General features: G+C 32.3%; 2 protein-coding genes across 2 annotated transcripts; one reads left to right on the forward strand and one right to left on the reverse strand.

The window, feature by feature from the left end:
- The first annotated feature begins 1,684 nt into the window (after positions 1–1,684).
- On the forward strand, positions 1,685–14,342 carry LOC123674644. Its single transcript, XM_045609585.1, has 4 exons — positions 1,685–1,862; positions 2,978–3,157; positions 4,278–4,728; positions 14,118–14,342. Exons 2-4 carry the CDS (start codon positions 2,984–2,986, stop codon positions 14,246–14,248), a joined length of 756 nt encoding a protein of 251 aa, XP_045465541.1. The 5' UTR covers positions 1,685–1,862; positions 2,978–2,983; the 3' UTR covers positions 14,249–14,342.
- Positions 8,622–13,894, reverse strand: LOC123674643. The gene is made up of 2 exons (XM_045609583.1): positions 13,669–13,894; positions 8,622–11,034 (listed from the first exon to the last, which is right to left on the reverse strand). Exons 1-2 carry the CDS (start codon positions 13,708–13,710, stop codon positions 8,950–8,952), a joined length of 2,127 nt encoding a protein of 708 aa, XP_045465539.1. The 5' UTR covers positions 13,711–13,894; the 3' UTR covers positions 8,622–8,949.
- Positions 14,343–15,286: the final 944 nt, after the last annotated feature.

Below are 15,286 nucleotides of genomic sequence, written 5' to 3' on the forward strand. Positions count from 1 at the left end.
TTCAATGAATAATGAGTTCAAATATTCTACCTGATGCTGAATGTTATTGTTTTTTTTGTTATTATAAATTCCATAACTTGACTAGATTTTTTTTACCACTTAACTGTAACCTGCTATAAACTTTTCTACTTTTGTTTTGCTTAACCTTTTCTATTTTCTCAAACTTATCTATGTTCTTTATGTGGCTACTCTTCTGGAACCTTTTCCATTCCAACTATATCTCTAGGTTTAGAAGTGCAAGACCTTCTTGATCATTTCCCCATATTACTTCTGTCAATATCACTACTAAATAGAACTTGAAGCGACAGATAATGAGCTGCTAGATTTAGAGCTATAGCCTGAACAATATTTGCTTGAACTTTCAAAAGTGCTTTTATCAGACATGCTACAATTGAATCATTGTTAGATTAGGCATTTGAAGTAGTGAAGATAATATTACCTTTCACTACTATCCTTAGAAGAAGATTACTTCTTTCATTTTTTATCTTTTTCCTCATTTTAGATATCAGAATCTGGCTTGGCCTATAAAAAAGTACCAAAGAAAATAACCATTCCAGGTATCAGTTGAAGTCGGTCTAGTAAAACGCTAAATATTGGGAATTTTGAAGCAAAAAAGCCTACAAAATGATTTTGAGCCATTGTAAATTGAAGTTGTGTGAGATAGCGGTGAAAATGAAGATATCAGAAGGCAGTGTTTCACTGTTTTGCTTGAACATTTAACTGTCTAGGAAAAAGCTTTGCTCGAAATAGGTGCTTGTTCACCGCTGAACAAAAGCAATATCGTCGATTTTGAACGCTGTTTGGAGCTGTGTAAGCAGAAAATATAAGATGTCAATATGTGACAATGGATCAAACATAGATTCATCACTACACTCCTGAGTCAAAAAGAGCGTCAGCTGAGTGGAAAGCAACCCAAAGCAACCAAAATCAAGAACATTAGCTAGCAAGGTTATTGTATCCGTTATTTGGGACGGGCATGATATATTGAATATAGTGACTATCTGGAGAAGTAAAACCATCCTTAGTGAATAACGTTATTAGATCGATTGAGTCCAAATGCAAAAAAAACTTCGTTCCCCAAAATTATGCTTCTTATATCACAAATCGATAACAACCATGGTCAACTTGAAAAACTGCTTCCAACGGCTTGTTCACCCATCTTATTCTCCAAATCTGGACCCCCCAGAGATTACTAGCTTTTTGCATACCTCAAAATGCTCCAGGGATAGAAATTTGGCTCTAATGAAGAAGTGATTGCAAAGGTTAAAACCCATGTTTTCTGAAACAAGTGCTGAATTTGGTCTGTGGTTCTTCGACTACATTTAAAGACAGCATACCACCTTTTAACTGTTGTGGTCAATGAAGCAGAGTCTGAAAAACTCTTATCTAAAGCCATTGCTTTGCTTGCACAGTATTTTTCTTATGAAAAATACTGTTTTATCGACACGAAACTCGTTTTTATCTATTTTTCAAAAAACAACAAATGTAGTGTCAGTTGACCTTCAATATTTCGACTTAACTCTATAAGATTTTGGCACAAATTTTTCAGAGCTTGGTACTAACGAAAAAAAAATGGTGGTGATAAATGTTCACCAGAAGTGAGACTTATTGATTGACATGATAATACCCAAAAGTGTAATCTTAACCCCTATACTTTTAAATTTTATAGAAGAATATATTTGCTGAAACTTTGGATTCTTATTCTCTTAAGTTGGTTGGTCTATCCATTAACTGGTTGATAAAAAATTAACAGTACTGTGCCTGAATTGGTGATGGGGCACAGTAACAAAGCCTACTCAGATCACAGTTCTCCTAACTCGAATAAAAGCTCTAAGCTTCTGAGAGACCTCACAGAGACCTAGGTATGTTAATAAAGTTTTTTTTTTACATTGATAAGAGGTTGCATAAATAGATAACTAGTACTTATTCTTTTCATATTATTTTTATTCGATATCACCCAGAAAAACAGAAAACATTGAATTCGAAATATGAAGCAAGCAATACATTAACAAAACTCGATATCTTATTTTTAGAAGGTATTATAATTACAATTTTATAAGTATCAAAATTTATTTATTTATTGCGAAAATGAAATGAAAATTAATTTTGCACTGAACCATAAAACCCCCATTTTTGCTCTGATATCGGCAACACTGATGATGTTAAACACTTTGCTCTCGTTGCTATTTAGTTTTAAGGCTATTTGCAGCTCGGGCATGCAATCCTTGAACGAGAGACTGTTTGACGATTGATGGGACAATAGTGTCACGAAAAATAGACACTTTCCAACTATACATATAGGAACTTTCCGCAGAAGCACTCCGTTATAAATAATCACTACAACATTTCAAAATTAAAACTAGGTACACAAAAACAGCGTTGAGGATACCACATTTCGAATTATCATCGCATATAATTCGGATATTCTGATGTCATAGAAATAACAGAAATATTCAAAGTCTAATCTAAGAAATCTAAAACTGAAACAATACAATAAAAACATTCATTCGCTCCCTTCTAATTTATGAAGTAACAGGTGGATTTAACAAATGCCAACTGAATGTGAACATGTAACACCGAGTATTATAATTTATCAACATAGTACAGAATGCGATTACATGCAAACACCGACAGAAATCACGCATTCAATTAGCTCATATAATTATTCTCCAAATTGTAAAGAATAATTGAGGAATCTGCAGTTAGTTCATATGATGAGTTTGAATGATTACCCATTTCAAAATTTCATATTCAATTTCACAGATATCGAAACAAAAAACATCAAATCGATATGACATTCGTGTGACATTGATTGAAAAAACTTTTTTTCATTCACATAAAATGCCAATTCAGCTTTAGTCAGCGTCGAAACAAAAGATCAATAAACTTCAACAATTCCTAACAATATCAAAATATTTTGACATATGAATGAGTGTATTTGTTTGAACAGTCCAACAGTAAAACGAATTGGTTTTAGAAGGTAATGGACAGACAAAAAATTTCTCAGGAACTTAAAAAAGATAATACGAAGCAGCCAGTAACTTGTCCGTGGGTGGCTAACCAGCCATATCCATCTTCACTTAGCAGTAAAAATAGAAACGGTGGCCAAAAACGTAATTCAAACTCACAAACAAATAATTGCATCAATAATCACTGGGTGAGTATAATCAATTCAATTATTTCAAACAGTTTCGACGATGAAATTAAATGACTTTGAGGGTTTCAAAATAAACAACAAGTGTGAAGATGAAGAAAATTGATTATGCTATAGGTGCTTTGCAAAAAAAGGAACTGAAAATAGGACAAAGTATAGCTATTTGCTATACCTATCATAGTATCATATTTATCAGGAAGCGAGAACATTCTGGACTTCACAGAATTTGGGGCTAGACCGCAAATTTCTTTGAAAATATTTTACAGGGAATTTTTGACAGTCTATTAACAAATTCATTTGTTGCATCAAGAAAAAATATCTACTTAAAATTCAGTAGAATTCACTTTTGGGTTGGCTATTCCTGGAAGCATTTTTTTTAAATGTATTCAATCAAAATTTTCATTTAATTATAATCAAATAAATCAGATCAACGAATCAAAATTGAAAATTCCTCAAAAACTGAGAAGTATACAAAAATAAAATCAAAGTTATTTTTACCACAAATCCAAACTGCAATGCTTTCAACATAGGTGTAAAAATCATTATGATTTTATTACATTGAACAATATTTTTATTTATCATTTATTTATATATTTCTTTAGATAAGAGACTTTTGGTTGAAAACATGTATTTTTTCATAAGCCTACATTCATTTACTCAGAATTGGGATAAATAAAAATAATTATCAGATTATGAAATTGGCTGAAAATAATAGATAGGTAGTTGATTTGAATTCACAATTTTTCAATCAGTTCAGTTTAATCAGGGTTAACATAGGTATTCAATTTCAATTATAAAAAATATCGGTGTTGGTAGATGATCGAAACACAAAGAAATACCTAAATAATAATAGCAATCGAATTTAACTGTATAGTTAGAGTTCGGAAGGTGCATATTTTTATTGATCTAACTAAAAATGAATATGAAAAACTATATTTAAATTGATGATCGATTTTCCTATTTCAACATAGAGGAAATCACTTGAGCTAGATTCCTCTATGTTTGGTAGACTCGGAAGCAAACTTATGTGTTCTATATGTAGTAACTATGTTTCCCACCTACATGTTTTGATTTCAATGGGATATTTTTCGCATTGGTAGATAACTATGTTTTTGATTCATAGGAACCATCATCTTCCCAAAATGGATGTTCCCAACATAACGAAAATTCAACGTTTTCTTCGATGCAGCAGTCTTCCAACCAGTTCTTCCTTTTTCTACGTTTGATGCAGTTATTTCCACATACGCATCCAGCAACCCTACACAGTGTACTGTACATTTGCAAAAACGATTTCTTCTGTGCCATAGATAAGCTACTTTACGCCAAGAGGTGTAAGATTTTATATAACAACCGAAGAAACCAGATACATCACCAGAAAACTGAAAAATTCACTATAATAAATCAAAACCACATTGCTGATCCCCCAGTGAAGAGGCAGTTTTCGAAAAGTGCTGATGATGAGAATGAGTCTGATAGAGAGCCCAAAATAGCAAAGATAAACGAACAGGACATACAAATAGATAAACAAGAGATCATCAATTCAGACGGAGTGAAGCTTTGTGAAAAACGCTCAGGTAATTACAACCTACTTACAGTTTAAATGTTCAGTGTACTTTCCACTCCATACCAGTTTTCTTATAACTGCTATAAGATATAATTCGTTTCATTCATAGAGAAAACAAGTTTAATTAGTCAATATTATCCAAATTCAGTCAGTAGTATATTACCTATACCTACAGGGTATCCCAGGATTAATCAATTTTAAGGCAGAATTGAATAATTCAATAGGTACCTCCTTTTTAAAGCATATTTTTTAAAGAAAACATTTGAACCCTTTAAAACGTGAGGGTGGATTATAAAGTAAGGGTTCTCGATTCCACCCTTCTGTAGCTATGGGGCAGGAGTGAGAATTTGAATTCTAGGTGATTCTCTATTTTGAAAATTACCTCTGTTCAATTTCATAATATTCATCTACTTAAAAAATATAAAATAAATGCATCAACATACGTCCGTAGGAGCTCTTCGTCTTATTTTTAGATTTTGACACTTAATTCCCATTAATCCTGGGACACCCTATGTATAAGATGTTCCATGATTATTGGGAAAAATTTCGTACCATATAAATTTTCTTAATTTTAATATTTCAGAATAAATTTAGTCCATAATATTATGTAGGGTAGGTATTTGTAATAGATTTGCAAATAATATCAAAGTTACTCTTTTATTCAGTGAGACATGTGCTTTAACAGTAGTTGTAAAGAATGCGTTCTTCTCTCTAAATTTCGAAATGTAAATAAGGAAAAATTTTTTCACAGCGTAATAATATAATATAAATATTTCCGAAATCAAAAGAAATAGCGTAAGTATTTTATAAATGAAAAAGAAAGAATGTTAATGGCAGAAACAGTTTTGAATACATGAACTGACAATTTTTTCGAATTAGTTACATGAGAAGAAAACTGATAATAAAATAAAAGTATTATAACAGTTCAATTACCACTTATGTTATCTTGTTCCATATAGGTTGATAAGTCTTTCAATTTTGATTCGGAATTTTTGAGGTTAAGAACAGTGTAAGAAAGTATTCGTAAATATTCACATCAAGTTCAACTGCATACTTAAAAGTTTTCTTTTATCAATACACTCCTAAACCTATAAGAAACAAAGCCTACTTACCTCTGAAACAACCACATTTCTAAAGCTTAACAAGTTTATTGGTAGGTACCTACACACTAACTTGAGAGAAAAAACAAAGTTAGTATCTCAAAAAAGTTTATTTGTTTTGTTGACCCCCGATATATCACGCAGTTGCACACCAAAACATTAATGTACGCAAATCTGTTTGTTGCACCATAATTAGCTATTATTTTTCCTGTTTCGACAGTCAAGAAGAGCAAATCATGTCGTCTAAATATAAAAATAAAAAGGGGGCATTCCCTTGTCTAGTGCCAACTCAATTGGAATTCCTGCATTACTTTTATCGTGGTGTCAACAACTGATGCGAAACTTTCTCTAATTTTGATCAGAAGATTCATGGGTGCAGTGCATAGTACCACTCTACGGTACTCAAAAATTGCTGAATATTGCATATTTTACCCAAAGATAACTTGGATTTTATTTTACTTCAAATGTTTCCGGTTTTTCTAATATAACCGGAAGGAATACTTCACACGAGCTTTCATAGATCCATGCAGGTTCAGTTCAAAGTTGAATCTTGTGTTTTTATCACGTATTCGTTCAATATTTTACATAGGTTTTCAACAAACATTTTTATTATCAAATACATATCTTAATGATAAAAATTCTACAAAACATTTATCTATCTATATACAGTCAAAATCGAAAAATTGGTGAAATTATAAAAAATTAATATTTACACAAGAAAATATTTTTGAGAATTCGTAAATAGATAAAGATTCAGCTAAATACACAATGAGTATCAAATTAAAACACATTTTTAAGGAAACATTGTACAAAGTTATACTGAAAGCAAATATATTTTGAAACCCTCCCATTCAAAATTATGCTTCGCCTTTGCAAACCTCTCAAAATGGGAATACCCATTTCGAAATGTTTAAAATGCTTTTTCACATTTTCAAATTAAAATGATACAAGAGTTATTATTCAATATAAGATGTGAAAAAAGTTTTGAGTTTCAAACAAAACCCTGATATGTAGTTATTACATACGAAATCAATTAAATCTACATAGGCAGATACTCAATATGAATTAAATGATCAAATTCATTCTTCAAATATCAAATTACCAGATATAAACATGGAACAATTCAAACCAAGTAATTTGTAATTTTTTTTTTGACGAATGCCATCTTTGAAATTTTCATAACTGCCTACATCTTCGATACTTCTGTCATACTCACGTTTCATTGTATTTTTAGGTACGTTGTTAGCTATGAAACTTTCGTAAGTACCTACTTCCGGAATGTCATCTTCTTTTTCATTCCTGCGTTCAGAATTATCCTTGTAATCCTTCAATGAAATTATTTGGGGTTTTCGTTCAAAATCAACTCTGGCTCGATTAGGATTTGATTTTTCGATTACTTTCTTTGTATTTTCTTTATCAATTTGCATTCTCAATGTTTCAAGATGCGATTTATATTTGTACCTCATAGTTGTACTTTCACCCAAAGAAATTCTTTGAGGTTTTTGTTCAAAATCAACTCTTGCACTTTTAGGATTTGATTTTTCGATGTCTTTCTTTACATTTTCTTTATCAATTTGCATTCTCAATGTTTCAAGATGCGATTTATATTTGTACCTCATAGTTGTACTTTCACCCATAGAAATTCTTTGAGGTTTTTGTTCAAAATCAACTCTTGCACTTTTAGGATTTGATTTTTCGATGTCTTTCTTTACATTTTCTTTATCAATTTTCATTCTCAATGTTTCAAGAAGCGATTTATATTTGTACGTGATAGTTGTAATTTCACTTATAGATGGTAATTTCCTCAATTCGGTATTTGAAACTGGTATTTCAGTCTCAATTCGTTTTTTTAACTGCGATTCTTCAGAATACTGTAACACCTGTTTTTTGTTATCATGCAATCTATACTTGGGAGATTCTTCGAGAGAATATTGTTCTCCCGATACATTCGAAATATTGATTTTGAATCTATCGAGCGCATCTCTCCAATTAGAAACGTCATTCTGAAAATTCGACAAAGAATATTCAGAATACTGATCTCTAATTTTTTTTATCGGAGTACATCCTTCAGCTCTATCCAAATATTTAGTTGTCGTCGTGGAATTGTTAGGAATCGTACTTACAGTACTCACCATGGTCTCCAAGTTCTTTTCTGATTTGTTGTTTTTATACTTAGCCGAAACATCATTATTCCCCAGATTATTTTCAACAGTTGATGGAAATACAACCAATTCTTTCAAACTGAATGCTCTGTTGTTGATTGGTTTTTTTGCTCCTTCATAGTTGTGGACGTTTTGGTATCCGATATCTTGAAACACACGTTCAAATTTTTTTGTGGATCTGTGAACGAATCCTCTACTACTAGACGATGAAGAATCACTCTTCTCTCTTCTGGGTGTTTTTTCATCGGAATATTTCGAAGGAATTGTCTGAAAAACAAAACATACCACAGTATCTATTAGATTTACAGAATGTCGCTTCCAATGTATTTCAAGTTCTAAGGCATTACTAGGTATTGCTTGGAATGAGGTGAAATTGCTTGGAATGAGATGAAATAGAAATAGGTAGATAGAATGCAAAAATTTCAAGACTGATGATGAATGATAGGGTGATTGTTACCAAAAGTTTGTAACATTGGGTTTTTTATCTTGAGTTTGAATCCTAATACGAAAAGAAGACATTTTTAGCCCGAACAAAAGTTTTGATAAACAATGGGGAATTAATTTTGATTCTTAGTATGGACAATATACAAAATAACACCTTAATTATTAGTGATTGCTCACAAATGGAAATAAAAAACAAATTTATGGGCGTTAATGCATATTAGATTTTTATTTCGCCATATCATACAGTAGTATATTTCAATTTCCTACAATTTTTTTTTGTGTACATATATTTACATATATACTTATATCATAAAACACATACAAAACAAATATTTACATAAATATCAATAATTTTTCACTAAATTTTTTCTTATGTATCCTTTTTTTTTCATTTATAATAAAAACTTATTATCTACATCTTTTCTACATTGTACATTATTCTAAGGTCTAATCAAATATATAATATCAGAGATAAAATATGCAAGACTATTGCATAAAAAAAATAAAATTATGTTCACTGTCAACTCAATCCTCAGACAACCTTCGCGCTTCTTCCAATAAAGGCTTCTCGAAATCTTCATAATTCCCTAATTTCTCCAATTCCTCAGTTATATCACTCTCTGCCTGTATTACAACAGTTTCTAACTCATCTAAAAATTTTTTCATTATATCGAAATGCAAACATGTTGATTGAAAATTGCTACAGACAACCCCTGAGACCGATGAACTCTCATCGTGAGTATTTCTTCCATCTTCTTGTTGTCCGGGAGATGGAGAATTTTGAGAAGGAACGGCTCTATCACTTCTGTTAGACCCTTCAACAATTTCAATACCACCGCTTGTCTCTCCTTCCTGATTTGGTTCTTCCGTTGAGGTGTTTTTTATGTAATAGACAATTGGCTCCTCTATAGGATATCGAATGAAGTTACTCTCACCCCCATCATCTGAAGGGGTTGAAATTATTAGATCATCGAGTAGATCCGAACACGGACTTCCTTGAACACCATCAGTAGAAACATTTCGCATTTGAGGTGACAGTTTCAGGTTATCAACTGCCTTGGCAGAAGTCTTCGAATCCCCAGTATCAAGACAGGTTTTCTCCACTTCAACATGATCTTTAATTTGATCATTTTGCAAGTGCAGTTCCTCTGTGGTGGGAGCTTGAGGGGTGCCAATGAGAGAGGTAGATAAATTAGGAGATTCATGGAAAGGCAATTCCATTGGGCGAGATGAATTGATAGCAGACGAGGTTGTGTTGATGCTTATATCTGAGTTATCGTTAAATATCCTTTCTGGAGGAGATTCTTTTTTATCGTTTCTCGAGGGCAGATTTGAATCTGTATGGCTATTCAATTCATTACCGGTCCTTCTTTTTCGATGAGCATTTGTGACGCGTAAGTGATGGTATGTTTTCTTCAACTCGCGCTTTGGGAGGACGTATCTTGGGGTTGGACCCATATGTTTCATTAAAGTTTTACATTCCACTCCTCTTTCTTCTTCTTTTTCAATTGTTTTCGAGTAGAGTATTCGATCGCATAGTTCATCTTGTCGATCTGTTATGTCTTTGACTTCGTCTTCATTCTCTAGGGATATATTGACGACATATCGTTCACATTTCTGAAGCTCGATGAGTAAAGTGGACAGAACAAATTTCAAATAACGTCTGTGTTCAGGATCTCTGCTCAGTATGGATAAGACGTCTTCGTGTCCATCGTTTCTACAGCAGGTGCCATCCGTATCGAAATGCTTTGTGAAGGGTACGTTGCTTTTTTTAGCGTAATTTCGAAGAGATGCTAGTTGTTTCCTTCTAGCTTGTCTCGAAGCTTCGATAATCTCGAGAACGCTCATCTTGGGACCATTGTTCGCACGGACTGAGGCTTTATTCCCATATTTTCCGCCCAGACACTTGGAAGGAAGAACAAAATTCTTTTGAGGTGATCTGAGGATGTTTGTTTTCAAGTCCAAGTCGGAGAGAAATAGCTTGAATTTCAGTCTGAGCTGAGAAATTGCTTCTGCGAGCAGGGAATTATCGGACAATACGTGTTCCAATTCTGCGTTTTGAAGATATCTTTCGTAGTCTGGGTCCTGATCGACTTCTGGGATTTTGAGAGTTTGGAATTTTTTAGTTTCGTCAGGATTCCAACTCATCATCGCTTCGATTCTGTCGTTTCGATCTTCGGTCTCGTCCGAACTCTTGGATAGGTTTATCAGTTCTAAGGATGCGTTTTTCTGTCTGTTATTTTTGAGTCGAGACTTTTCATCGAAATCGTTTATGACTTTTTCTATTATCGTCATCATGTTATCGTCTTCGTCTTCGTCCTCGGACTCGTCAGATCTATATACGACATTTGTGTGATCTTTTGGTGCCATTCTTATTCTATCCTGATTTGTCGCCATGTTTGCGGTCATTATTTCTTTATCTTCAGTAGGTGTTGAGCATCTGAACAATTTATAAGTAACAATTTCCACATCATTTTCTGCTTCCCCTTCATCCACTATGTACGTATTTATACATGGTGAATATTTCGCGCTGCTAGTAGATTTCAAAGTACATTGTACATTTTCTTTCGTGCTGGTTGATAGTTCAGGACTATCGTTTCGGTTTTCCTCCTGAAAAAAAAATTATCCATTTGATCATATGAAATTACTAAATTAAAAGTAAACTTTTGACATTTGAATTTAAAAGATGAGAACTCCTTGAAAAGCATAACATCGAACCAGTTCACAAATCAACGCATAAAATGTGAAACATATTAAAAAGTGATAAAGATAAAATTAGTCAGCCAGATTTCCAATATACAGGGTTAGAACTATTCAGAGGGCCACTACAGGGATATCGAAAAACGTTAGAAAGACAGGGTGTCTTAAATTACAAAAAAGTTGCGTTATTTTTAGGGATGAGTGTGCTGGTGTGAACAGATCCGAAATATCTCCATTGGTTCCCGAGATATCTCGAAATTCGAGATTTTCTTTTTTTTCTGTATAACTCATTTATTTTTGGAGATAACTTCACGAAATTTGGTTTATAGTCATAAATATAGATATACCAATGGTGTCTTAAGATTTTTTCTGTTTTCCATTGTTTCAGAGACGCGATAGTCAAGTGATGATTTCACATAACAACTCTTCAAATTTACGTACCTAGACTCGATATTTTTGTAGAGTGTGATACGTTGTTGAATTCATAATATTTTTTTCTTTATCACCTCATAAGGAAAACCAATATCGTGTCCGTAAGAAAAAAAAATTGAAACAATGGAAAACAGAAAAAAATCTGACGACACCATAAGAATCTCTATAATGGATAATGACTACAAACCCAATTTCGTGAACTTATCTCCAGAAACAAATGAGTTATACAGAAAAAAAAATCTCGATATCAGTTTTTTCGAGATATCTCGGGAACCATTGGAGATATTTTGGATCTGTTAATACCAACACACTAATCCGTAAATAACGCAACTTTTTTGTAATTTAAACCACCCTGTCTTTCTAACGGTTGTCTATATCCCTATAGTGCTCCTCTAACCCTGTATAGATCTCCTTTTAGTCAAAAGGAACGTTGGAACACCAGTATTGTTGCGATTTAATCGAAGACCGCACTCCCCGAAAATACTTTAACCGACGGACACAACATCTTATTTTCGAAGACAGAAATTCTCTCATCTATCGAAATATATGAGCATTCGTCAACAGAAGATATGAGACACCAATAGTCCATAGCGCCTGGTTACCAGTAATAGATCGCACTCGAATTAAGCCAGACATATAAAAACATAAAGGCTATAAAATATATGGGGGACATAAACCGCAAGGAGAGTATTTTTTTAGTATTATTCAGTAACCCCCAAGTGAAATGATGATGAATAATCTTAATAAAAAATAGGTATGCCACTACTTTTTCCAGAAATACATAATAATAAAATCGCTACAAAAAAATCTTTTGAATTATTTTCTTTTTTTGAAAAGAGTCTTAAAGCAGAAAAAAACTTAAATGAATATTTATATATACACACCGGCCAAATCAGGGGAGCGGAAAAATCGAAGTTTGTAGGTCATTTTAGCTTGAACCCTTTGGGCCGATTTTCCCAAATATTATTATTTTTTGTTTTTTAATTGTAGCTTGATTCCACAGGAACATAACTCTTCAATTGCCGTCCTCAGAGAAATTTTTCAGGAAAGATGTGTATCTTCGTAAACATTCTCTTCTATCAACGATTTACTCCACAGAATGTTCTTACTAAAAGCTTACTTTTCATTTTTTTGGTTCTCCCCTGTACATAACTAAAAATGAAGTGATAGGATAGCATCTGAACAGTCATGTTCCCGAGGAATCGAGCTACAATTCAAAAAATAATTGATAAAATACATAATAAATACAAACATAATGCATACACCTACATAAAATAAAATTTTTTTCATGGGGAATTATTTTTCGAATACTTGCTTATTGCAAATAACTTCTCGAAGTTGTTGAAGTACCATAGAGTATAGATGCATTTTGTCTATTCTGTGGATTATCGAAGTACTTACATAGGTTCCTCACGTAAACAACGTCAAGGAGTATTATTTATAAAAAACATTTCGATTTCATTTATTGACCGTTATATTCGACAAAATAAAATGAGACCATAGCATCGCGCAGTTGTAACCTACCCTTGTGACAAGAAGTTTTTAATGGTAGCCAAAAATGATAAATAATAATGGAGTACAAAGCTATACATGATGTTCTACGAGTTCTATGACAAACTTTTAGAGATGATAGTTTTTCTCATTTTGAATATTTTTTTTCACATGAACATCCGATCCATTCCTTTTCGTTTAAAAGTAAGAAGAGTTTGAAATGATTTATTTTCATATAGTAGTAGGCCGACTAGCGAAAAGACCAGTTGATATAAAAACTAGAATTTAAGTGCAGCTATCGTCTGTCAAAGTTTATAGAGCATGTAGAACACCCTGTATCAGTCATCGTGTAAAATATGAAGTATTTGAGATGGTTCAAAAAAAATGTTCAAACTGTGCATGCCATTCGATAAAACAAAACAAAAAAAAGGGATTTCGGAATTCAAATATTAGATAGGTACGTAAGTAGGTACTGAAGAATCAATATAGTTGAGAGTAATCATTATTGAAATTGTTTTTATTTCAATGTCCGTGAATTCGAAAAGATAATATGGTTGACTATTTCTTAACTTGCTTGAGGATCCTTATAGAAATAACTATTGAAATTTATTAGATACATACTTCATCTAAATCTGCCTTAGATTTATCTTGTTTCTCTTCCATTTCAAAATTTCCAACGTTTTTATCGACAGACTTCAGCACTATTTTGCACCAACATAAATAACATAAAATACAAGTCAAGACAAAAACAAACACTTTCAAGTTTTTAAGGTTACATAAAACTTGCTTCTTAGAATGGTCTTCAGCGAATAACACGTATCTATATCAAGAACAAGTAGGTACAAATCTGCAACATATGAGTGACATGATTAATTCTAGAAAATAAATCGAACCATGATAACATCATTTGAATCAGATGGTATGGAATAAAAGATAATGGCTTGGAAAGAATTAGTATTTGTGGTATTTTTTCAGAAACATTGCTACTGCATACGAAAAAAATGTAGATTCGAAATTAATTAATTTATTATGGAATAACTGTTCATACTTATTTTCTATTTTTTTTTCAGGTATAGAGACACCAGTAGACCCTGTTGGAACAATTAAATTCATAACAATAAAAACTAACAATATACAAGAAAAACAGAATATATCCGCATTGGAAAACGTTGATCTTAAATTTGATCAAGTGATTTTATAAAAAAAAATTACATTGGAAATTTAGTTCAACTAAAGACTTCTTTTTGTTCTATACTTACATTACAGATTGAATAAAATTAAATTATTTTGCTTCATATTCTAAGTTTCAATTATATCCTATTTTTGTACCATCAAAATCAGGTGATTATATTTTTGAAAAAATTTAATTCACAAAAGTGGTATTCAACCATTGTATTACCACGTGAATGATTTTTCTCACCCCATTCCTTGTAATGACATTCTTATAAAAAAATAATATTATTGATAAACAAATTGAAGTATAATCATTGCAATTGGAACAATTCATTGTATCTTTACGAATACAATTCTAAAAATTACATGTCACAAATGTTTATGAGATGTGATTTTATTTTTAACGTCTTTGTTGTCGATTGGTTTATCTCGATGAGGAGTTCTAACAACACAATTCTCCTGATATTCGACACAAACATTTGAGTGATAAGTGATTATTCAACAACTGAATTACAACAAAATTTTGGACTCTCAGGGGAAATTTAGGGAGGTAATATTTCTTGGGATATTTTTTGGGGGTTTGAATTTTTTATTTTCAGATATTAACCTCTAAATTCCATTGTTTTTAGTGTCTAAGAGGCATTTTTCATGTACATTCTTTCATTTTTAGAGTAATTAAACATTTATTCAATTATATTATGTGTATACATACATTAAGACCTTAATTAATTATCGAAAATTAAATATTATTGTAATATTTGACGTTCAGTAATGAAAAAAATCAACATATGATAATTTGAGGGGTTTTGCAAAGAATATCACGATTCTGGGGGAATTTTCGACAATATTTGGGGTATTTTCAATGAAGCAACACGGCAACCCTGGCGTCATCCGAGATAATGGCTGTTTATGTATGCGCCCAGGAGTGTCTCAAAATGAACCTCAAAGGGGCGCATATCTACATCACCACGGACAGCCAAGCCACGCTGAGATCCCTGGAATCGTGCTGTCAGGGGTCTCTGCTGACTTGGGAGTGCCGTAACACCATAAAGCAACTGGCCAGAGG

Source organism: Harmonia axyridis, chromosome 3, assembly GCF_914767665.1.
Source record: "Harmonia axyridis chromosome 3, icHarAxyr1.1, whole genome shotgun sequence".
Taxonomy (NCBI): domain Eukaryota; kingdom Metazoa; phylum Arthropoda; class Insecta; order Coleoptera; family Coccinellidae; genus Harmonia; species Harmonia axyridis.